The sequence below is a fragment of the Ambystoma mexicanum genome, chromosome 6p (genome assembly GCF_040938575.1).
Source record: "Ambystoma mexicanum isolate Mex_15411 chromosome 6p, UKY_AmexF1_1, whole genome shotgun sequence".
Lineage (NCBI taxonomy): Eukaryota > Metazoa > Chordata > Amphibia > Caudata > Ambystomatidae > Ambystoma > Ambystoma mexicanum.
In genome coordinates, this window is record NC_090935.1 from 1,498,606,477 (window position 1) to 1,498,631,410 (window position 24,934).

At 48.7% G+C, this 24,934-nt stretch overlaps 1 protein-coding gene across 2 annotated transcripts in view; it reads left to right on the forward strand.

Annotated features, from left to right (window-relative positions):
* The window catches only part of MRPL1 (mitochondrial ribosomal protein L1), a 658,446-nt gene that overhangs the window by 236,191 nt on the left and 397,321 nt on the right, over positions 1-24,934 (forward strand). Inside the window, exon 5 of one of the 2 annotated variants that reach the window (XM_069626339.1) lies at positions 16,679-16,762. The exons of the other annotated variant lie outside the window; for it this stretch is intronic. Coding sequence (XP_069482440.1) covers positions 16,679-16,762 — 84 coding nt within the window. The remainder of the gene's footprint in view (positions 1-16,678; positions 16,763-24,934) is intronic. 2 annotated transcript variants of the gene reach the window in all.

Consider the following 24,934-nt stretch of genomic DNA (forward strand, 5'->3'; position numbering starts at 1 on the left):
GGCCGACGGTGAGGAGAGGACGTTCGGAGGAGGAGGGAGAGCCTCACGCTGTGCCTGCGCTGAGGATCATTGCCTGTTCAGCGCTGCTCTCCGGCCTGGACGGAGAGCCTGTGTGGCCTGCGGCGAGTCCCCCATGCACAATATCCAGTGGCTGGGGACCGCCCCGGGTGGAGCTGGGACTTGCGAGGGGCTCCCTGGGGGCTGCGAAGGGTGCGGGGGTGACCACCTCGGTTGGAACTGGTGGCCTGCACTGTGGTCTCTCTGACTGTGGAAGGGGGGCCCGGGCAATCTGTGCAGCTTGGAAGGATTGGTGACATTTGGCACATCTGGAGGTGTCTGCTGGCATCGCATTGTCGGAGAGCGGGAGCTTATAACCTGTGGACATAAAGCGGAGGTGACCGCGGCCGGTGGCGGCTCTGGGGGTGGTGAAGGCTTGCCTCTCGTGGGTACCAGCTGGGGGGGGGGCAGAGACGTGTGGCTGGCAGAGGGTGTATCCTGGCGTATTGGGCGGCAGGGTACACCGGAAGGTGGTGGTGGACTGGGCTTGGCGAGCACCTGGCTCTGGGGCCGACGACCCCGCTATTCAGGTGTTAACTCGCGCCTGGATGGTGACGGGCTGCTCTACTCATCCATGGAGCCTGGTCACTTGGTGCGGGGTTGAAGGCTGTTGGGGCGGAGGAAACGCAGTGTCTTGTGCTTGTGGAGATCTGGAGGCCCAGCTAAAAATCCGGTAGTGGTGCCTGGCCCCTTTCCGGTGTCACTAAGGCTCCCCCTGGTAGACGCAGTGCAACATGTCCAAAACTGTCATGATCACTGCTTCCAAGGAGCCAGGACCAGCCCAACGTCCTTGGAAGCAGGCCCCTAACCCTAATCCTAGGCACCAGCCGGTCCCCACGGGGACCTTTTGGACCTTGTCCTGGCGCCGGTGGCACCAGGCTCATCAGAATCATCGGTCCCGGCACTGGAAGTGCCGGGCTCATAATATGTGTGCAGATGCTTGGGTGGACTTACCTGCAGCAGACCATGCTGCTTACTTACCAGCCTCTTAGAAGTCCTCTGTGAACAGGAACTACTTTCTTACCTGGGTGGGGCAAGCTCCACTCCCTGGATTCAGCACTGGAAAGCTTCTGGAACTGGAACTCTTTTCTTACCTAGGCGGGGCCATGGAGGAAGACGCCTCATCACTCCAAGGCTATTTAAACCACACCCGATAGACGAAACGTGCTTCGCGTTATTCTGCATCTGCAGCAGAACGCTCACCGAGTCTGTTCCAGCCTTTCTTCTTACGATCCCGAATCTGCAAGAATCATACTCACCGTTCCTGCATCCTGAATCTGCAAGAGGCATACTCACCATTCCTGCATCCAGTCGACAGCAGCACCTGCAGAGACAAGAAACAGCAGGTTAGCAAGGCAGCCTTAACTCGCAGTGCTACTCACCTGATCCATCGGCTGCGGTCATTTTCGGCACGCTGCACCTCCGCCTGCGAAGACAAAAGCATTGTCACTACTTACCGGCACTCCGTGAATTCTGGATTTCTTCACACTGCATCGCCGCCTGCGGAGATAAAAGCATTGTATCTACTTACGGACATTCCGCGGACTCCGGCGCTGCAAACCAACTTCTGAAAGACAAAAGAAGAGACATTAGACAGGTATTTACTTACGCCCATCGCGCTCTTCGCAATAGAACGCCTGCTCTTCAGCACGAACTACGCTGCAAGGAAAAGACAGTTAGAGCGCTTGCATTTACTCACGCATTTCCAGGCGCTTCACTCCATCTTCCTCAAGAGTCCTGCAAGACAAAAGGGAGAAAAGCATTATACGAAGTCCTGTTCAATGTTAACGTGCCGTGCACCTAAAGACTATAAAGACTAAAAAGGTGTCTGGAAACTCACCGCTCGTGCAGTTAACGACGGTAATGGTCTTCTGAGTCCAAGAGGCCTATGTTTCACCAGTGAAGGAACTGGCAACAGCGCCCTGCACCAGACGCAGATGGAGAGCCCAGCATTCACCTATCTAAGGTGAGCACGTTGACCTGGGGGCTCTACGGAGAGGGAGAGAGAGGAAGAGGGACATTGAACAACCCAGACCATTAACCCCCATATTCTTTCACCTGCAGAAACCTCACCCTACGAGTTCGACACACAGTGCGAAGAGGTTCGACCCCAGAAGCCCATCGGGTTCTGCACATCACCTTTCGAGTCACAGACACCTTCCTGCCAAGATCAGCGCCTCCGTGGGAATCAGGTGAGCGTTACAAAAACTGGCAAAAGTGGTAAACAGCAGGCCAAACTGAACTTTGATATGGTGCCTCAGGGGAGGGGAGGTAAACCCGCTGAGGAGGCGCTGGAGACCCAAAACTCATCCTTTCCCGCAGATCATGCCTCGCCTTTCAGGATATTAAGGCGATGTTCACGCAGCTGCAGTCGGGAATACAATCCCTGGATGGGAAACTAGACTTGCTGACTTGCATGGTGGATCATATGCAAGTGAGGCTTTACAAGCATGGGGAGAGGCTGGATGAGGCCGAGGGCAGGGTCTTGAGGGTGGAGGATGAAGCGGCTTCCACATCTAAAGACCTGACTGCTGTTAAGAGTGCTTTGAAGGAACTTGCAGAGAAACAGGAGGATTTGGAGTCGCGCTCCAGTCAGAACAATGTCAGGATTGTGGGTCTGTCGAAGTCCGTGGACTGGAAAAATATGAAGGAGTTGGTGGAGGAGATCCTCCAGGCAGTGCTGGGCCCTGAGGGTTTCTCATTCTGTGTGGTGGAGAGGGCTCACAGAATTCCGGGTGGCAGGAAACCGGTCCCGGGGGCTCCGCCCCGCCGACTAATAGCTTGCGTGTTAAACTATCGGGACAGGGACACGGTCCTCCGTAAAGTAAGGGAGAAAGGCACGTTCTGCTATAAAGAGGACATGATCAGGTTTCTTCCTGACTTTTTCGATAAATGCAAGCGTCTAGGAAAACATTTTTTGCTGTTAAGAGGAGACTGAGGGAAAAGAGCATGAAATATGCTATGCTGTTCCCGGCTAAGTTGAGAGTGTAACACAACGGCAAATCCATTTTTTTCCAAACTCCGGATCTGCTGCCACGATCCACTAGCCCACGGGATGAAGATATGTGCTACTCCTGGGCTCGTGGCGTAATCTTGGCTGCTAGTAGGTGCCGTGGTCCGCGGCAATGGATGAATCTGGTTACAGTATGTTTACTGTGTGCGGGGAGGGTCAGCTTCTAACCGCCCCCAAAGCGAGAGTGGGTTAATTCGTTATGGTTGGGGTTGTTTATGGAGGGGAGTGTGGGGTATTATGAGGGGGGTGGGGGGGGTTTGCAGGCTATGACCTGGTTTGCGAGTGGGGGGGACTTGTGAGGGGGGATGAAACACCAACAAGCTGGGGGGTTGTTGGTAGGGGTGGGGGGGATAGTAACACAGATGACAAGGGAACATAGACTGAAGGGAGGCGACCTGAACATTTTGGATAGACTATTGTGCAATGGCGGCACTAAATCTCATGATGTGGAATATCATAGGTCTTAATAGCCTGCCTAAATGTAGGAAAGTTTTGCAATACTTGAGGCGCCATCAGGTGGGGTTGGTCTTTCTCCAGGAGACCCACCTGACGGTGGAAACAGAGTCTAAATTTGGCAGGGGCTAGGGGTGCCATAGGTATTTCTCGTCCTTCTGGTCATACTCCAGGGGTGTGGCCATCATGGTACATGGCTCCGTAGGGTTTAGATTGTCCACGATTTTGAAGGATCTGGAGGGTAGGGCATTAATAGTACAAGGGATGATCCAAGGGAAGCTATATACATTCCTTTGCTATTATGGTCCCAATCAGGACACAACAGACTCTCTTCTGTGGATCGAGAAGCAGCTGGGGGGGGGGGTCTCCCGGAGGGCGAGATCGTGTGGGTGGGGGATTTTAATACAGTCCTGGATTAATCCCGGGATCAGACGGGAAATGCCCCGCGTTTGGGTAGCAGGAGCTCTGATTGGGTCCGGGGAATGCTTGCAGTGTGGGGGTTGGAGGATGTATGGAGAGTGAGAAATCCGAAAGTGAGTCAGTTCATACACCACTCTGCGCCACACAATTCAGCTGCGCGCCTAGATTATATCCTGGTATCCCGGGTGCTTTTGGGGCTGACAAGGGATGTGGGGATATTGGCTCGTACCCTCTCGGATCATGCCCCTGTGGTGTTAACCATTGTGCTGACGGGGAGAGTCGGGACGAGACCTCCCTGGAGGTTTAAGAGTGAGGCCCTTTCGGATGCAGTTTTTAGGGAGGGACTGTCAGCTGCTATAGATTCATACTTTGGGGATAATGAGGGGTCGTATCATCTGTGTCCACTTTGTGGGAGGGGTTTAAATGTGTGATACAGGGGTATGCATAGCCAAGGAATTGGGCATCATCAGACGGATTCGGAAAGAACTGGCTGATGAGGAAGAGATTCGTGACTTGCAGGCAGGTGCCCCCACGCCTACTAAACTTCAGCAAGGGGAAATAATGCAGAGGTTTCAGGACTTTCATGCTCTTGCCCAGAGGGAGGTGACTAATCTGTGGGATAGGGTAGCTCCTCGTCAATATGGGGCGGGTCAGGCCTCAGGAAGGTCGCTTTCTTAGGCTACTTGAATGAGCGGGCAGGAAAACCGAATTACAGCAATTACGGATGCCATGGGGGTGGATCAGTTTGAGGATGAGAAAATAGTCCTTGAATTCCATAAATTCTACAGCCGTCTGTATTCCACACAGTCACAGGCCACACAAACGGATATCGACACATATTTGGATGGGGTGGGTTTATACTGGTGCTCTGACGAGCAACGGGAATGGTTGAACAGACCACTGACCCTGGAGGAGGTGGTTGATGCTCTTAAGTCACTGCCGGGCGGGAAATCTCCCGGGCTGGACGGCTTTACAACCGAATTTTATAAAACCTATGTGACCAAACTGGCCCCATACTTGCTGCAAGTTTATCAACGGGCGGCGGATGAGGGACGTCTCCCGGACTCCCTCAGGGAAGCTGTGTTGGTGGTGGTGGTGCTGCTGCTAAAAGCTGGTAAACCTCCTGGTGATTGCTCTTCATATCGGCTGATATCGCTCATTAATCTTGATAATAAGATACTGGCCAAAATGTTGGCGACTAGATTGGCGCTGTTGATGTCAACCTTGGTTAGGGCTGATCAAGCAGGGTTCATTCCGGGGCAGTCGACATCGTTTGGGCTGCACAGAATGTTTGGCCTGATGGCGCCACTCCCAGACAACGAGTCGACGATCGCGGCCCTATTGGACGCCACTAAAGTGTTCGATTCTGTCGAGTGGCCGTTCCTGTTCACGGTGCTGCGGCGGATGGGGTTGGGTGCATTGTTCATCTCCCTGGTATCTCTATTATACGAAGGTCCGATGGCCAGGGTAAGGGTGAATGGGCAGGTGACTGAGCTGATAATGTTGGAGCGCGGAACGCACCAGGGTTGTCCGCTATCCCCTCTGTTATTTGCCTTGGCAATAGAACCATGGGCTGAGCGGGTAAGGGAACTTGATCTGCACCGGGGAGTCCAGCTACACACGCACTGAGTGCTAATTTCTTTGTATGCGGACGATCTAGTCCTATTTATCCGTCACCCTGAGGTTTATCTGGAACCGATCATGGCTGATGTCCACCTGTTTGGGGAATTGTCGGGGTCACAGTGAACCCTAGTAAATCTGTCATATTTCCGTTAACAGAGGCGACGGTTCAATTTCAAGATAAATGGGGATTCCAATGGGAACTAGAGAGTACGCGATATTTGGGGATCACGATAGCCGGGGAGGAACGGGTGGTGTATCGTAGGAATTATCTGGTTGCACTTGAAGCAGCTAAATTGGCAATGGGCAGATGGAATCCACTGCCGCTCAACCTGATTGGTAGGATCTCTGTGGTCAAGATGACCATTTTACCTCAGTTTCTTTGTGTTCCTCAACGCGCCCATTGCAGTACCTAGGACATTTTTTCGGGAGCTCCGCTCCGCGGTGACAAGCTTTATTTGGGCTGGTAAGCGGGCAAGGATCTCTTGGGACAAACTGATGGCACCTGTTCGGGAGGGGGGTCTGGCTCTGCTGGACTTTGAACTATATTATACTGTCGCACAGGCTAGCTATCTACGGTATTGGTACGGAATGGCGGCTGAACGCTGACACGTGGAGATAGAGAGGTCTATAGTGTCTCCGCTGCTACGTGCGGTGGTTCTAACTGCGCCGAACCGATTAGGCAAGGCCCGAAATATGGTATACCTCCCCCTTAGACTTCTGTTCCAAAAGGGTCCAAGGGCTTGGACCCTTTTGGAACAGAAGTCTAAGGGGGAGGTATTATACTCACCGGAGCTCCCAGTTGCGTATATACCCGAGGTCCCCTTGTCCAACCAAAAGGGCTTTGTGGATATGACGAAAAGGCTAGCAGTGTCCACGTTTGGTGATCTGTTTCCAAATGGACGGTTTGTAACTTTTTATCACTTGAGGGAGCGAGGGGCCATGTCCGCGTTAGATGTGTTTCTATATCGCAGGCTTCGAGTGACGCTAAAGCAGCTGTTCCCATCTTTCCCTGAACAGCCGCGCGCAGGGGTGGGGAGGGGGATATATGCTGGACAAGATGATACAGGGGGGTGTGGGGTAGCGAGTAACGTTGGTATTCTACACGATGGCCCTGCCATCAGATCGGGGGCGGCAGCATCATCACAGGAGGTCTGGGAGTGGACTCTGGGCAGGGAGATATCGGTAGCCATGTGGGGATACTGCTGTGATATGACCAGGAAGGGGGCGGTCTGTGCTATAATTAAACTGATTCATTTTAAGTTTCTACATCAGTATTATTACTCTCCGGCCCATCTTGAGGAAAACTTTCCTCAACGTACGGGTGCCTGTATTAGATGTGGGCATGCCGCAGCAGACTTCCTCCATGTGGTATGGGAATGCGTGGAACTGCAGCATTACTGGGAGCAGATCTTTACGGTGGTTGGTGAGATAGTAGGGGACCGTATCGCTCCAGATCCGGCTTTGGCTCTACTGGGGTACACTAAGCAGATAACTAGGGGGACCAGGATGCTGGTTGGTCTCCTGATTCTGGTGAAACGGAGAGTGGCCCTGGGGTGGGGCAAGAAGGGCGGGCCTAAAGTTACTCAATGGGCAGAGGATATTCTGTATTGTAACAATATGGAGTCAAGATGGGGGGGCTCTACAAGGAAATCGCTGGGGGGACAGAATGTGGGATGCGTACACGCTAGATTTACTCAATCGAAAGCCGGGGATGCTGAGCCCCCTTCGTCACAGGAAACTCAACTGCTCTTCATCCCCGGTGGTGTCTGGTCGCTAGAACTGTACCTGGTCAAGGGAATAGGGGGCGGGTGGTGGCTGAGGTGCTGGGGATACTGGGTTTTGAGTAAATGCCTGCCTGCGACTCGGCCCTCCCGTGGACAGAACCCAGGACCTCTGAACTGTTGTCCTTCATATGCGGAAGATCAATGCAGTGTTCGCCATTGCAATTCTGTAGTTCTGGTAATTATCGCCTTGTCATGCATTGTAGAGTTTTTCCGTGGGCACTGGGGGGAGGGGGATCGAGGGGGGGGTTGTTGTTTGGAGTTTTGTTATTAAAATACCAATAAAGAAAGTTTAAATAAAGTATGTATTCAACCAAAGTCTTTTCAGTTTTACCTTATTACTGATTATATCAGTTATGTCCTTTATGTTTGACATTGAATAGTCACAGAACTCTCCTTCATATCCAAAATGAATGCATGAATACAGACCACTCTCATCAAGTCACTTAGCACCTGCTTACTCCCTAGCACTTCCCTCTTTGGTACACCTAGCACTTACCCCCAACTCCCTCATACCTGCTCTCTCTCTGCTCTTGCACATTCTGAGTGCTCACAATGCCTAGTAGGACCGCCTCTATCTTCCATTTTTGTATTTGCTTTGCTTTCCCATTTCTCCCCCCCCCCCCCACCCCCAACCCCCCTGTTGCCCTGCGGACACTTGAAAACACAATTTACTTGATGTATAAGCGCCTTACAAATGCACAATAAATACATTTGCTAAGAATGGTTTTCACTACCTACACTTGTTAAAAGCATTCCTTCCTCTGTCTTAATATCTCTCATAAAACCTCATTGGTCCGTGCAGTGGCAACATCATGGCATTGACTGTTCTTTCAGAATGTACACAGGGATCCGGAAAACAGCTCTTTCGAATGGATTGTGTCCTCCCACGCATTCCTCATCTTTAGATATCTCCCTTCCAGCATCGGCTGCTTCAGAATTTATTTTCGGTAGAGGGTGCTGTGCGTCATCGTGGTCGACTCAATATCCTTCAAGGGCCTCGGTCTTGAGGTTGACGTCATCAAAGGTATAACTAGCACGCACTGCGTTTGTTACTTCAGTTCAGTTTTTCCGCGATAGCTTTCGCTTCGGATACTGCATGTCTGGTTTCTCACTAAAATGCATCATAACCTCGAGATGGCCTCCACTGCTGCTTCTACCCCGAAGACAGGGTTCAAGAAGTGTATCGACTGTGGTGGGAAGATGTCTATAACTGACCCACTTTGGTCTGTTTGTGGTGTCTTGGTGTTGACCATAGAATGGCTGACTGTGGATTTTGCCAATCTATGACGGGTAAGGTGTTGAAGGAACGCAAGGGGAAACTTGCGGCGGGTAGGCCCCCTCTAAAATCCTGTCCAGAACTCCATCAAAAACTTATTCTTCGGATGAGTCAAGAGGGGACACTCCACAGAGGAAACAGTTGAAGAAACGCTGTTGGTCACGAAGCAGCTCTCGCCATTCCTTGTCTTTGAAGAAAAGGCACCACAGGTATCTGTCCTCATCCTCAAGCTCCTTGCCTGAACGTAGGGTAGCCTGTCCAAGTAAGTCGACGACTCTTGCTGAGTGGGAGGCTTTTATGCAGGATTAGATTTTTGAGAAAGCGGCCCGGTCCCCTCGAAAGATGGGGCAAAGAGCCCTGATGGTATTGTGCCGTATAAGGCCGACAAGGAGAAGAGCAATGCTAAATCCCATCAAGAGCCCTCACGTTGACGACAGGCCCATTCTTCGTCGGTTAAAGACTTCCTTCTAGTCATGGGTCAAGTCCTTCGAGGATTCCATCGACGCCGACAGCGTCAAACTTTTCGTCATCTATCGCGTTGAAGCCCTCGTTGAGGGAAATTAAAAAAACATTTAAACCACTTCCTAAGAAGGATTTTATTTAAGTCCTTGTCTTCGATTTCTGAAGAACATGAGCCCTCTGACCAAGACACACAGAGTATTGCACATCCAATGTCCCCAACGCCCTCCTATCAGAGAAATCTAGAATGAAGGATCTGTATGATAACTTACAATCTGGAAGTGGCTTTGACACTTCGCCAGAGTTAGACTTAGGAAAGCCTGATCCATCGGAACATGCTGAGGCATCCTACAGGCAGTTCATGGGCAAAGTGACAGTTTCTGGGATGGGGAAGGCTGCTGCGCCTTTTGAGCAAAATGACCTCATGGACATCTTAGACAATGGTGCTCAAAAAGACCCTGTGTTACCTTTCCATATAGCCCTTCAGAAGATGGTGAAAGATAATTGGGAAGGGCCGCAGACCAGCCCGGCTGTAAACAAAAATCTTACCAAGAATTATAGACCTTCGAACACTGACCCAGAGTATCTCCCCAGACACCCAACACCGTAAAGCTAGGTGGTTCAAGCTGGAACTTCCACCTCTAGGCAGGCAGCATATCCCACAATACCACTGGAACGAGATTACAAACGGTTCAACGCTATGGGTAAGAAGGTATTTTCAGCCGGGGTATGGCTTTGAAGTCAGTCAACGCCACTTGTGCTCTTGCTAAATGTTCCTACATATTGTGGGATTGCATTTCTATGGCGGATGAACATATTCCTGAGGGCCAAGAGAGAGAAGGCTTAACATTGTTAAGGACAGGAAAGATGCAATGTTTGAGTCTCTCCAATCAGGTTTGGACTCTGCCGACAGCATTAGAAGAGCCATGGCTGCGAGCACTATGATACGCAGATTCGCATGGTTGAGGAAGTCTGGTTTTGCACATGATGGACAGTCTAGACTTTTCAACATGCCATTTGATGGCACTCAATGTTTTGGCAGTAAGGCTGATGTAAGCCTAGAAAAATTGCAGACATCGAAAGCAGCAGCCAAATCAATCAGCGCCACCATCGGACAACCACAACCTTTGCACCCTAGTGCACTGACTTGGAGGGGTAAGTCCTTTCGTTACTACTCCTCATTTGGAAGAGCGAGAGGACTGGCCAGTCAAAGAGGTCAAAGGAAATGTCGTCGTGGTGGACGAGAAAGAGGTGCCAAGTCTGCCCAAGCAACAGCTTCTACCCTCAACCGCTGCTTCAGCCACCTCAAAACCACTCTGTAGCCTTAATCCACAAAACCCCAGTGGGAGGCCGGTTCACTCAGCATCTGCAAGAATGTCAGGGCATTACTTCAGATGTTTGGGCTTGGGAAACAGTAGCACAGGGTTATTGCCTCCCCTTTTTACGAAGGCCTTGAGCTCATCCACCGGGCAGCCACTCGTACAAAACTCTGGAGCTATAGAACCAGTACCTGTAACGGAGACGAACAAAGGCTGGTACTCCCCTTACTTTTTGATTCCCAAAAAGGACAGAGGATTGAGACCCACGTTGAACTTGAGATACTTGAACAAGTTCCTCAGGAAGGAGAGGTTCAAAATGGTTAACAATTATCAGATCCTTCAGGCCCTCCAGCTTCAGGATTGGGTGGTATCATGGCATTCTGCATTTTTCTGGTGCCAGAGGCTTGCCTGAGGATGAGATCCCCCCCAGTGGGCCCTTGGGTCCCAGTTATCTCAGTTTTTGGATAAGATGTCAGATCTGCTTCAGGTTCCGAGCAGGGTTGCGCAGGATCTCCTGTGATGTGTCTGCAAGGACAACGTTCTGAGAGGGGGGAACCTTTTTGGGCACCATGGCCAGAGATGACCGTAGTTATGGACGCCTCACTCACAGGGTGGGGATCCCCTGCCAACGATCTGTCAGCAGTCATTGGTCTCCATCAGAGTCCAAACTACACATTCTTTTGGAGCTGAGGGTGATCAGACTAGCATTGAAGGCCATTCTCTCATCTGTACAGGGAAAGAATGTCCTGATAATGACGGACAGCACACTGGCTATGTGCTAACACAACTAGGAGGTGTAGGGTCACTACCACTGTGCAGAGAGGCAATGCAGCTGTGGTTCTGGGAAATTCAAGAAAGAATCTCCTTATGAGCAGTTCACCTAGCCGGAGAGGAGAACACAGCGGCAGACTCTTTGAGCAGGCAGAGCACAGTCTCCCACGAGTGGAAACTAGCTCAGGAAGTCCTTCGAGAGATCTTCACCGTTTGGGGAACCCCTCAGATATATTTGTTTGCGTCCAGTGTCAACCAGAAGTGCAAGCTGTTCTGCTCCTGGGAATTTCCCCCAAGAGGAGCTCTAGGGGACACGTTCATAGTGGACTGAGAGTTTCCACTCCTGCTTGCATTTCCTCCAGTCTCCGTCATTCCTCAAGTAATCAGGAGGTTGATAAAGTTTGGAAAATCCATGATTCCAATAGCTCCAGATCGGGCCAGGAGGACGTGATACCCGGACCTTCTGGACATGTCCATCTGCCCTCCAATACGTCTTCCAAAAGAGAGGACCTTCTCTCGCTAGAGGATGTTCGGGTTCTCCATCCAGAGGTCAAAACACTCAACGTTCACGCATGGTTTCTGAGAGGTTGAGATACAAGGATTTGGGACCTCCGAGAAGACGTGATGGAGATTTTGCTTTCGGACATAAAGCCAGCAACCAAGTCTCTGTATCGCTGCAATTGGAGCAAGTTCTGCAGCTGGTGCAGGGATAAGAATGTGGATCCTTTTCAGTGCGACACACCTGTGGTGGTGGTGGTCCTACTGCATCTAGCTAATCTGGAGCTCCAGATTGGAACCATCAAGGGGTACTTGACGGCGCTTTCATTTTTTAAGCACACGTCTGAAGTGTTTCCTCCAGTCCTATTTCTGGTCCCTGTTTTGAGCCTCTTCATTCTTGCCCGTTGAGGCTTTTGACTTTTAAGACAATTCCACTAACAGCTTTAACTTCCGCCCGCAGGTTGAGCTAATTACAAGCATTATCATCTAAGCCTCCATTCATAACTTTTTATAAGGCCTAAATTGTCTTCAGAGAGTTAAACCTACTTTTCTACCAAAAGTAGTTTCTGACTTTCATATCTCGCAGGAAATTGTTTTGCCAACTTTCCACCCTCCTCCACACCCTACTAAGGAAGAAGAAAAGCTGCACAGACTAGACCCTAAAAGAGCTCTGAGCTTTTACATATCATGTCTTGCTAAATTAAGGCAGGACGACAACGTTTTTGTGGGTTATACTGAACATAAGTTGGGTCTGGCAGTTAGCAAACAGACGTTATCCGGGTGGATAATTCTGTGTATCACAGAATGTTATATACTTGCAGGGAAGGATCACCCAGATGGTTTGCAAGCTCACTCCACAGGGGGCATGACTACTACTTCTGCCTTCCAGAGAGGTTTGCCGATTCAGGATATCTGTGTGGCTGTCACTTGGTCCTCTATTCATACCTTCACAAAGCATTATTGCCTAGACTTTGAGACCAGGAGGCGGGATTTGTAAAGGCTGTCCTACACTCCACAATGTAAACAAAAAGGCAATAGTCTTGCACTGGTGCCTATTCACAGACTATTATACACAATACTTAAAACAAACTTTTTTTATTCTCGTACAAAAATACATAAACACATCACAATTTCATAAAACATTTTGCATATTCATATGCACAAATACACATTTTCAGAAGTGTCCAAACTTCTAAACCACATACGTAAAAAAGGAGATCCTGCAATCTAAAACATCAAACGTTCCACTGATGGCGAGTACTGATGTCTAGAGGACACCTCAAGATCAGAATTACACCTGAGATATACGTCTCAATTCTCGCTAACATGATCCTAAATCCGTTTTTACCCAACATGTTTCTGTCCTTTCCAATAACTGTCAGGCATTCTTCAGCGGTGATAACATATGACTTTTATCTCCTACTACAAGGTCACTCTTCCCATGGGAGACCAATGTTACGAAGAAAAGATCTTCAATTGTTCTGGACACACATAGATTACAATTTCTCGATCAAGGCTACCTCAGCCTGCAAATTCTCTAAAAACAAACCCAATAACACTCAATTACACATAAGCACCACTATAAACCAACATGGTCATAATTTCATGTTTCAACAATTAATGTGTACAGTTATGTCACACCTATATAATACACCATACCTGTAAATCCTTCAAAATTGATGGATGGTCATAACATCATACATATGCTGACACTCTCAATGTGTCTACTTCGACATCTAAGGATCCTACAGTTGTACCTCTTTCTCTTAACAAATCTAACACAGCGCATGTCAACTACAGTTTGCACTGTGATAACAAATCTCAGAATACTAAAATGGCTATTACTGAAGATGTCCACTCATTGGCCCACACCAATGTGTATCCACAACCAAGGTCAAAGAGTGGGCTTCCACTTCATACTTCATTACCAATTACTAGCACAATACTCCATTCATGACAAGAAACTGAGATCTACTACTCCTTCCTGAACACTCTTGCTCCCTCCTCCAATTTCATACTGCTTTGGGAATCTATCTAAAGATGAGGAATACGTGGGAGAACACAACCCATTCGAAGAACAAGTTACTTACCCGTGGTAACGTTCTTTTCACTGGATGTTCCTCCCACGTATTCCTCATCGCCCCTCCCATCCTAACCGACCGTAGAATTTCCATGCATTACACCCGGCGTTCCTTGAACGTCTTAGCCACTCTTGATCACGCTAATGCTGGTTATCCTGTGGTAAGAAGGTGAAAAAAATGAACTGAAGTAACGGGCGCAGTGCTTGCTGTTTATACCTTTGATGACGTTAACCTCAAGACGGAGGCCCTCGAAGGACATGGAGTCAACGACGAATACGCACAACGCCCTCTGACGGAAAAAGAAATTCCAAAGTAGCTGATACTGGAAGGGAGATATCTAAAGATAAGGAATATGTGGGAGGAACATCCAGTCGAAAGAATGTTACCAGGGGTGAGTAACTTGTTCATTGAAACTCCAGAGTATGGTGTAATGCCTGCCAGTTTAAAATCTGCCTGTGAGAAAAACCTTTAATTGCATGTTTTTAATTCTTTTCACTGGTTCTCAGAAAAGGAAAGATTTCATTTTGAACCTAGTCCACCAGTCATTGCATGTCCACACTCGATGGTACATATCTAAGGTCTTGCAGTCCTATCAACCATGCAAACATCTGAGGTCAACCACCACCAAACATTGCTTCCTATTGTAATACTTGACTATCTTTAATCAAGATTTGAAGCTGATATAGAAATGTACATGGAACAGAGAAAAAGCAACTTGGTGAATACTGGGTAATCCTTAATAACTAGCATATAACTGTGCTAAATATGTATTAAAGTTCAAAACAGACACGGGGCATATACAGAAAATGGCCTATTTCACAACAATGAAACGCATGCTGTTAAAACTCTAGTATCAAACAACTATTTTACATTCCAAGCAAAGTTCTAAAGTAGGTTACAAAATGTAAATCTGTACTGGAATCAAATTATCCTGAACTTTCCAAGTAAGGTAAACCCCACATATGCAACACTTTCTTCAAAAGGGCCATTTTTCAATCTAATATTGCAACAGTCACTTGGACATTAGGGTTAACTTGATGCAGCCTTTCCGTCAACCTCCTCCACTGAATGAGGTACATTGACCAGGTATTAACCCTGCATGATCAGGTTTACCCAGACCCTGGATGTGTGCCAACCTCTTGGCTAATAGCTTTCCGAATGCATTGCTGTCTAGATTCTGATTCTTAAGCTTGGTAAAGTGCTAGTTCTTTGGTCTCCAAGCCGCATACTATGCCTTTTGAGATCCTCATTTTGCTAAAGTCACGACTGCTTGAGGTTTGAATAGCACAAGTACGTTTTGGACTCCCAAGTGGTAGACACCAATACCCAGAGCCGGTGTAGCTCAATCATATCTGGAAGTGCTCCGTGCTATAAACAATAATACACTTGTCTACAATTGTACTGGAAGGGGAATTCATGGTGATATTCCATGAAGTGATCATCTGCCCCAGGGCACATATATGTTGGTGAAGGATTTGACTAGAACACAAAAAATAAGGAATGGTGGAAGTAAGAGAGGAACAATTCTATTTGGGAACACCTATTTTGCAGTCACATTCATAGTCTAATTTGATTATGTCATATTTGACATCATGCCACATCCTACACACTTAAAAGCACTGCATTAATAGGTGTTATCAATAATGTTCACTGTAACCACCTCAGAAGACTGAAGGTGTGTGTGTCATGCTGCCTGTATGCAAACTGGTGAAGGTAGGTTGCACACTGATATCTGAAGCAAGTGCTTAACTCCCCGAGCCCCCTTTCCTGCTATCTTTCTATTTGTCTATCTCATTTGAGCCATGCTAAAGTGCACTCTTGTAGTTCTGCAACTGTATACACCTTTCTGGCAACATCATGTGCATCTCGTTTGGTGCATTCGTTGAGAAAGTACTGCAGCGTGAAACACATTGGTTACATTTAAATACCTTTTTTTCTTGGTGCAATGGTGCACAGCTCCATTATCTCTGGCGCATTAATTGAGGAGCATCACCATTGACAAAGTGCCTGTAATGCCTGAAAAGGAAACTGATTTACCTTGCAACTGACATTTCTTAGTTGTTCTTGCTTCAAGATGTCGCATCCATGTAGTGGCTTCCAGAAACAAAAAGTAACGGACAAAATCCAATATAGCTGTACTGGTGTATGTCACCTAATCTTCCTCTGTCATGTGATTGAGGCAAAAAAAAAAAGCAAAGCATGATGGGGAAAAGTGCAACGTTCAAACTCGGGTGGCAAGAGAATTTGAAAGAAAGGAAGGGGTAGAATAGAAGGATTGCTGAAAGAGAATTAGTTTTCGGGAGCAGGAGGAGGAAGGAACAAGCTGCTCTACAGTAGGCTTTGAGTAATCGTCCTTGCCTGGCCCATTGAGAAATAACTGCTTAATAAAGGCTACAAGACCCTGAAAAGCAACTACAACTCGAGGGGTGCTGAGAACCCTGATAAACACCTTAAAACCATGGGGCGCTGCAAATCTTAGAACCCAAGGTGTGTTGCGAACCATGAAAGCCTTTTAGAATCTGTGGAGCGCTGAGAACCCTGTGAAGCACGGAGATGCTTAGAGGGCTTTGATGTTTTTAGAGCATGACTAGAGCCTGAGACAGACGCTGTAAAGTCTGAAAGATGCCGAGAACATGAAGTGTTGGGAAGTTTAGAAGGATTTTAGAGTCTGAGAAAGGTCCTCAGAAACCTGAAAGTATAGGTACCCGAGAAGAGCTGAATATCATGAACAACTTGAAAAGACAATAACAGATCAAATAGGGAACAGCAATGTTGAGAAATTAGTAAAGAGGTGAACAGTCATACTCCGTCTAAATAATCTTTATAAAATGGGAGAGACATTACAATATGAGACAAACTAGGTAAAACCTGTCTTTTTTCCATCTCACTAATGACAATTTTCTTTTTTCCTTCCTGGTCTTCAGAAAAAAGTGGAGCCTTTTGTCGGCACCATCCGCCTGCCCTATCCTTTTACAGTTGATGCAAAAAAGGTTCTGGTGTTTACAGAGGTGAGAACAGTGCATGTGATTTAATGTCATTGCTTGCTAAATGCCACCACAAATGTGAGGTATAATACTACCTCTGGACAATTGAGACTTTTATTAAATCAAAGTGTGCTTAGGTAAACCAATGGCATTGCTTTAAGACACTCAAATGGGGATCTATCACTGAAATATATGTGACAGGCAAGGGCTGTTAACACTCACTTGGGCCCAGCTGCAAACGATGAATGTTCACCATTACTTGATTATAGCTACCAACCTGTATCTTGGGGCATGCAGGGCCGGTAATGGCCCAGCATTCCGAGTAAGTTACAAGGGTCCCTGGAGTGACTCGGGACGGTACTGGCCTTGTACACCTCCAGAATGCCATATGCACCCCAGGACTCCCGCCATAGTGCAAATAGTCTTCATTTTCTTTCGCTAGAGGGACTTTGCACGTATTGCACGAACCCAAGCTCTCATTGGGGGGAGGGGAGAAGCAAAGAAGGCTGTTACCATAGTAAATAGAAAAGGGAACACGATCCGTTTATATTTATATGTCGGCGGCCCAGCCTGGATAGGGGAAGAATTGCTGCAACTAGAGCCGGAAGCCCTACGGCTGCAGGTAAATTGGTGGGGCGAGTTGCGGGGGAGATGTGCTGTGATGACCGAGGCACCGCAAAAGAAAATTGTGGCACACAGGGAAGAGACATGGCTGGATGGTGGAACACCAGCGAACTCTGGCATTTTCCACCCATGTTTCCAACCACTGATGTGAATAAATATAAATTTTAAAAAAGGATGTAAAAGGCACTTAAACAAATCATAAGCATGATCAGCTTCAAAAACACGGCCTGCGTTTCACATTGTTCTGTCTCATAGATTGGTGGCAGAAGCAACCATTGTACTTTTGTGGAGAGTCTTGGCACCTAAGTGATCAATCAGTCTGGGGTGTGTAGTTTCTACATTTGTTTTTTGGTTGATTTTTATTCTCCAACTTTACCTACTACTGTCTGAGCTGTATACTTGCAGAATGTGTGCGGGCAAACATTAGCTTTGTGTGGGGAAAGTCACTTTATATGAATCCATGAAATGCTTAAATGCACCTAAATACACTATGATGCAGGCACCACTGACGCACACTTAGCATCAGATGTTGGCTTTTTTTAAAAATTGTGCTTCAAGTGTCTCAGTGGGCTATGAAGTGGGCAAATGTTATGTCGCTGCAATAAATAATTATAATTGTTCTTTTGTAACACGCTTAATACCAGCGAGTGGTTTCTAAGCACGCGGATCCGGATTCGAACCTGTGTTGTGCTGCGCGTCTTGCTTCCACGACAAACGCTTTGCCCCTGAGCTATCCTTACTCGCCAAATAAACAAAAATAGTGAGCCAGCCCAGTTCCTGGTGAAGAGAAACTATGCCCACCCCACTTGACCACCCTAGTGCTATGTAAAGTTCTTTCTGCCCTAGATTGCAGTGAGTCAGCAAATATGAATATGTAGGGCTGGTTATTGACTTCTCATGCGCCTCATTAGCAGTTTTTCGATAGAGGAAGTAGGCAAGAATGTTTTTAAAATGATTGCCATGATGTGAACTGGAGATTCAGATAGTGCAGAACAAATGACTTGCCTCTCAGCAATACTCTTTGATGGATGTTCATCCCACGGATTACTTATCTATTTATTTATTGGATTTTCGTAAAGCGCCTATACAACAAATGGTGCTTTGTGGCGCCACAAGACCAAAAAAAGCGGGAGAGGGGAACAAAGGAGAAAGATAAAATAACGGTCCTTCTTCGGCCTTGTGACATTTGGATCGTTCGTGCAAGTGCAGAACAAGAAGTGCGAGGGGTGGGGGGGTCTGCAAAAAAACAAGTGCTAAGGTAGGAACGAAAAAAGGGTGACGACTGAAGATGTAAGTGCTAAGGGGAGCCCAGAAGCCAAGTGCCAGGGAATGCAGGGATGGGGAGACTGGGCAGGGGGGGCCTGTAGCACTCGGAGGGAACCAGGCAGCCAGTCAAATAGGTAGAGGAAGGTGTTAGCAGGGGAGGGAGTGAAGAAGGAGGAGAAAAGGAGGGTCTTGAGGAGCTTCCGGAACTTAAGGAGATCTGGCTGAAGCCTGAGAGGGGCACGGAGACAATTCCAGAGGGAGACTCCTGCAGAGGAGAGACAACTACCCCCCGTCCCCCCACTCTTTGCTTAGAGAAGCTTCTGACTCAGAGTTGGATCTAGCAGATCAAAGGGCTCTGGCCCAGAGGTGTTTATCGAGAGAGAGTTGGATGTAGCGGGGTCCCAGGCCCCAGAAATTCTTGTGAATGATGCAGAGGGTCTTGAATTTTATCATAGCAGCAACCGGGAGCCATTGGAGGGAAATAAGAGCTGGAGTGATGTGGTCCCTGGGCTTGAGGCCAAGAATAAGTCTTGTAGTCCGATTCTGGATTAGTTGAAGCGGATAGAGGGAGGAAGAAGGAAGACTGAGGAAGAGGCTATTACAGTAGTCAAGCCTAGAGAGGACCAGATCTCTGGAGACATTGATTTTCTGCGGCAAGGTGTCTATGATAACCTTTCTCCAGAGCCAATTGCTTTTGGAAACCGGAAACCTTTTCAACTGCTCTGCTCGGTCCCTCTACTTCCCTCACGTTGTTTGTGATATCGGGCTTTTATGTATGGACCTTCCGCATCCCATGACCTCCGTTCTGCCCTTTTCTTCTAGTACTCAGTTACTGAAGGACAGCAGGACATGTGAGGTGCACACACTAGCCACCGTGAGGGACAGGTTGGGAGGGTAATGAGGAATCCATGGGAGGAACATCAATCAGAAAGAGCATACAGGTGGCCCTAAGAATTTGCAGACTCCAACAGAGTTCAGGGGATTTTATTTCTCTTAACTTTTTTTTCAACTCTTTATTTCTCATTTTCAACAATATTCAACAAGCAGTATCATCATCATAAGTCATTGAACTTATTTCTCTTAACTTAAGTGGTACAGATTGTTAACTTCTAATATGAGCAGACTGTTCAATGTTTATTATGTATGGATTGTTCAGTGTTAAGCTCTAGATCTAGGGAGGGGGTGGGTACACTGAGGTGTCCTTGTCTCGTCGTCCTGTGTGCCTTCCACCTACCTAGTCCACACTTCTCTATTCCCCAGGTTTGCAACTAGAGATGGGTAGCACCTGCTATCTACTGCTAGCTGTTCGTGAGAGCTAAAAGCCAGAGCCTAATATATCTGGCTCTGTCTGGGCATTTTCTAAAGACGGCCTAGCCTAACGCTCCCCAGGGCTGTTCAATAGTTTGATGGAAAATGTGCCATTTGCAGATGCTCTAGTTCAGTCTCACTCTCACTTCCTTTCACTCCTCTCACTGATTTTATACTCTCTCTAATCCACCTACACAACTCCCTCTCCCTATCGTTCTTTCTCACTCACCTTTTACACACGCTTCTCCTCACAGTACACACCACTTGTACCACTCTCTCTGACAAATATCTCACCTGCACTCTGCTCCATCTCTGCCACAACCTCTTCCTTCAACAATTAGCTCCTTTGTCCATCCTCCATTGGTCTATCAGTTCACCGCCACACTTTCTGACCTCTCCCCTGCGACCCACAATCTGCCTCTCATTTTATCATCTTTTATACTGTGGTCCTGTTAGTTCTGTCACCCCTTCCCTTTTCCATTGGCGGCTGCAGCACTTACTTGACTCTAGGGCCCAACCAAAAGATTTTCTTTTCCTAAAAGCTAGGTCTCCCAGATGAGAGGTTCTAAAACTCCTTTAGGCCCCTCCCCCTTTCCAGCACAGTTTTGTTTCCTTGTGATTTTCTTCCTATGCTGGTGAATCTGGTTTCAAATTCGGTTTTGGTAGGATTCCATTGTGTCTCCTGTTTCCCTGCAGTCTCTGCCCACCCACATTTTGTTTTCTGCTGCCCACCATTTGCCTGGGCTTCGTATGTCGGTGTTTGGTGACTGATCTCTGTTAGACAAGAGGAAATCAAGTCCAGTCTTTGCCTGTTATTGATTACGTTCCCCAGCTCTGGGTTTTCTTTGTGCTGCCCAAGTGCACTCTGGGAGTTGTATTCCTGAAACAGAACAGTAGCAACGGGAGGCATCATGTGACAGAGTGCTATCATTAATGACATTCATTGCACATGGGGTGTGTTTCAGGGACTACCCTGCCATCTGTACCCATCTCCCACTTCCCGCATGTGGGACAGGGCTGGCTCTGGCATTTGTCCCGGTAAGCCGCCTGCCCCATGGTGGTGGTTGAGGGGTACCTTCCCACTGTCACAGGGTCATATCTCCAATCCTGTCACATATTATAGACTCCCATATCCGTGTGTAGACCTGGAGGACAAAGGAGAGCGAGGAGACACTTCCAAGACTAAAGACAACTCTGGAGGACTGCTCGACTGAACCTCACAAGGAGTACAAGCAGTAACATTTGGCAAGTGTGCCGTGAAGCCCAGTGGGCCACTTGACAAACATCTACAACTATGATGTACCTCTGTAGGCCAGAGGTGGCAACACTGTCTGTTTGAATGAGCCCTGAGAATCTTAGTCACAACCCTGCCAGCATGAGTAGGTGCGTAATCCACCAAATGCTGGTCCTCTTTCCTGACCTCCCTCCCCTCGTCCAAGAGACAAGGTAGCTGAGGGCCCACACCAGGGACAGCCGATGGAATTGCTCCTCCGTTTTGCAAGGATGAGGCAGAGGACGGAACAAAGGAAGATGTATCTTCTGAGAGATGAGTCTGACACAACCTTGAGGAGGAAGGACGGTCCCATTCTCAAAGTCACCTTGTGTGTTGGAAACTGGTTGCACAATCCCTGCAAAGACTGCATAACTGTGGGGATAGTGTGATTGGGGCACTGCTCAGGGGTCCTCTTGATAACAGAAATGGCAGCTAGGTATCCCTTCACAGTGCCAATTTGTAGGCCCGGCTGGGCCAAAGAAAGCCGGGATCCAGAACCAAGTAAGTAGGACCGATGAAAAGGTCGAGATCGCTTTCCTCAACACCAGATCAAGACTTTTCGCCACCTAAAGGATCAAATGGATTTGACGGCAGGCCTCAACACTGAGGGGAACATCAAGATATCTGACCAATCCCATTCCGTATATAGCATCCAAGCATGAAGGGTCGGGCTGCTCTGGTTCGGATGGAGGACCAATCCTTCTGTCTGGAAGAGCAGGTACGCTTTTCACAGGAGCTGCCAGGGAAGGCAGATGGACATGTCTGTAAGATCCCAGTTCCACATCCTGCATGCAAAGTCTAGAGCGATCAAAATCAACTTGGAAAGTCTCCTGGGAAGTAGCGGAATGACAGGGATCGTCGAACATATTGGAATAGGTCAGTTTTTTTTTAACTGCCACGAGTGGCATATCTCAGTAGAAGCTCCTGGCGGGCTCAGAGCATCAAGCGAAGCGACACCGACTCCTCGGTCCGTTAAGCCTGACAAACTGAAAATATGGAGTGAGTGATGGAAGGTGCCTGCAAATTTCAACGGGGAAGCACCGTGAGTACGACCGAGGAGTTCTCCGTACCCGGCACGGAAGCACAAGGAAATTGGCGGCTGCCACCTTTTGGAACTCTCGGCTAGTCTTGTGGAGGAGGATCCATCACAAAAGGGTAGCCGTTGGAGCCTAGCGTGACTACTCGGGACAACTCGTATGAATCAACACCGACTCTCATCTTACCGTGACAGCATGCATCGGAGCAGCAGAGCCGAATGGTGAATCCCCCCCGGCGTCCTACTGTGTCACCTGCAACACCCAGCTGAGTGCTGAGCCTACTTGGAGCGGAAGCCCCTTGTTTCCCAGCAGCTTTGTTGGAGAGAGACTATCCCGGGGGTAATCCGCTCCCCAGCGAGTGGCACACAGGGGTGTATAGTCCCTGCCAGTGGAGGTGTGGGTGGTGCTAATGGCGGCAGCAGCGCGGGTGCTCGCGTCCCGCGACCCCCACCTCTACAATCTATGACCATCTACGGTGAGCAGGGCTGGGTCCCTTGCTGTGGCAACATAAGGACACTGGGACACCAGCAATCGCCCAGCCCGTGTGAGGCGGATCGCCGTAGGACAATTGACTCAGCTGCTGTGAGTACTGAGAGCATCAGGTGCAGCTGAAGGCATTGAGCGGGCAGCGGCGGCGCGAGCCTTCTGCCGTGGCTGCTGGATTTGGTATACTAGGGGAACCAAGGTGGCAAAAGAAGCATCCACAGCATTCCAGGCTGGTTGGGGGCTAAGGAGGGAGTGGACACCCCAAAAATCCCCACCTGGACTGGGGGGGGAACTGCGAATGCTCTGATTGAGCTAAAGGACTTCAAGAAGGGATCGCTCCATTTGGGGAAGCAAGAAGCCATTCCGGGGAGTACCAGTCAGGGCGGGGAGGTCCAGCACTGGACGAATTTGCCCCACATGGTAAACTCACACTGCGGGACCCGCAGAATCTTGAGTTCCAAGCGCACTCACAAGGAATTACCCTTCCAGCCTGCTCAGTGGACCACCAGAGGCAGCGGAACCCCCAAACAGAAGCACCTCAGCCAGGGACCGCCCTAGGGGCCACGCAATATCCTCCTGTAGGGGCACCTCAGCCCTGGAGTGGGCAGCCATTGATAGTGAATCCTGACAGAATAACAGCTATCTAAGGTTGCAGCCCCTCTCCAGGCACAGAAGAGGGACCCAGTGTAGGCAGACGCATCAAAGACGCACTCTCCTTCTCCCCCCCCGAACTACTGAAGGGAGAAAAGGCTAAACCAGTATCAGCAACTCTCAGCCGTGGTGCCCCCCCTGAAAACATAGAGTAAGGGGCTAAGGGACCCGTGCCGACAAACAACCTCACGAAGATCTGCTCTCCAGTCTTCCTGGTCTGGAGGAGAGTTCGGAAGAGGGAGACGCATTGGAGGAACAAAAAGACGGGCTACTTCCTACCCAATCATAGCAACTAATATCGGAGCACAATGGTGAAAATCGGGAAGCAACGAAGCAGGCAGACATTGCAACGTTAATGGGCGGCTCTGCCCCGGAGAAATCGAAGGGGGACCCAACATTTGAGCAAACATTGAGCTCCGGCCCTGGCATTGAGCCTCCCGACCCAGCACAATCGGCCACAAAATCCCATCTAAAAGACCTGCTTGCGGCCTTGATGAAGGAGATCCAAAAAGGAACCAAAGAAGTCACGAAGAAGAGCAACTCTCTCGATAAGAGGGTAGTGGCCGTGGAGGACCGAGCAGCTAAAATCGCGAATGAGCTGTGCGACCAAAAATTCGAATGGGAGAAAGGTCAGAACAGAAGGGCAGCGCTAGACGCAAGATGTGAATTGCTGGAGGCGAAGCAGGAGGACGCTGAAAACAGATTGAGGTGTAATAACATCCGCCTGCGAGGAATCCCAACTTCCATCTCGAACTCAGACCTGGAGAGCTATGTTTAAGACCTGCTTAGATTCATAATAACACTCCTGGACGATGCCCCGCTGGAGCTAGACCATGTGCACAGAACGGTCCCGAGACAATCGGCTTTATCTCCATCAGACGTTCTTGCCAGGGTTCACTTTTATAGAGTAAAGGAAGAGATCATGAGAGAAGCCAGGTCAATGGACCAAATCATTTTTAGAGACTCCATGATCCTACTTTACCAAGATCTGGCAAACTCCACCCTTCAAAAGTGGAAAACCCTCAAGGTGCTGACAGAATGGCTGCGTGAAAGAAATATTCCGTACCGATGGGGCTTTCCGACATCTGTAAAATTCACTTGGGAGGGAGTCCAATAACAGATCTACTCCCTGGGGGAAGCTGAAAAATGTGTAGGTGTAGGCGCGGCCAGTGGGGAGTCTGAAACGGAGGGCGCTGCTCGAGATCCTTCCAAGAAACAGGGTGGGGGGGGGGCATGGACAAGAGTCAGCAGAAGGCGCAGGATCCGCAGTCCTCCCGGAAGAACGCCTTACCCAGACTGAACTGCCTAAGTACTGTTCGAACAGCCAAGGTCAGTGGATTTCCCTGGAATCCCCTAACTTAACAGTTGCATAAGTTGTTGGAAACACGTGTCAATCGAGGGGGGTGCAGAGGATGCCAGGAGCTGTGGGCGGAGGGCTGGAGAAGCCCTGTTAGCAGTTGTGGAACAAATCAAAGAAAAGTTGTGTTTATATTCTATTCTCTACGCTGACTAGGAGTTGTCATCATGTCCTGTGGTTCACACGTTGGACCC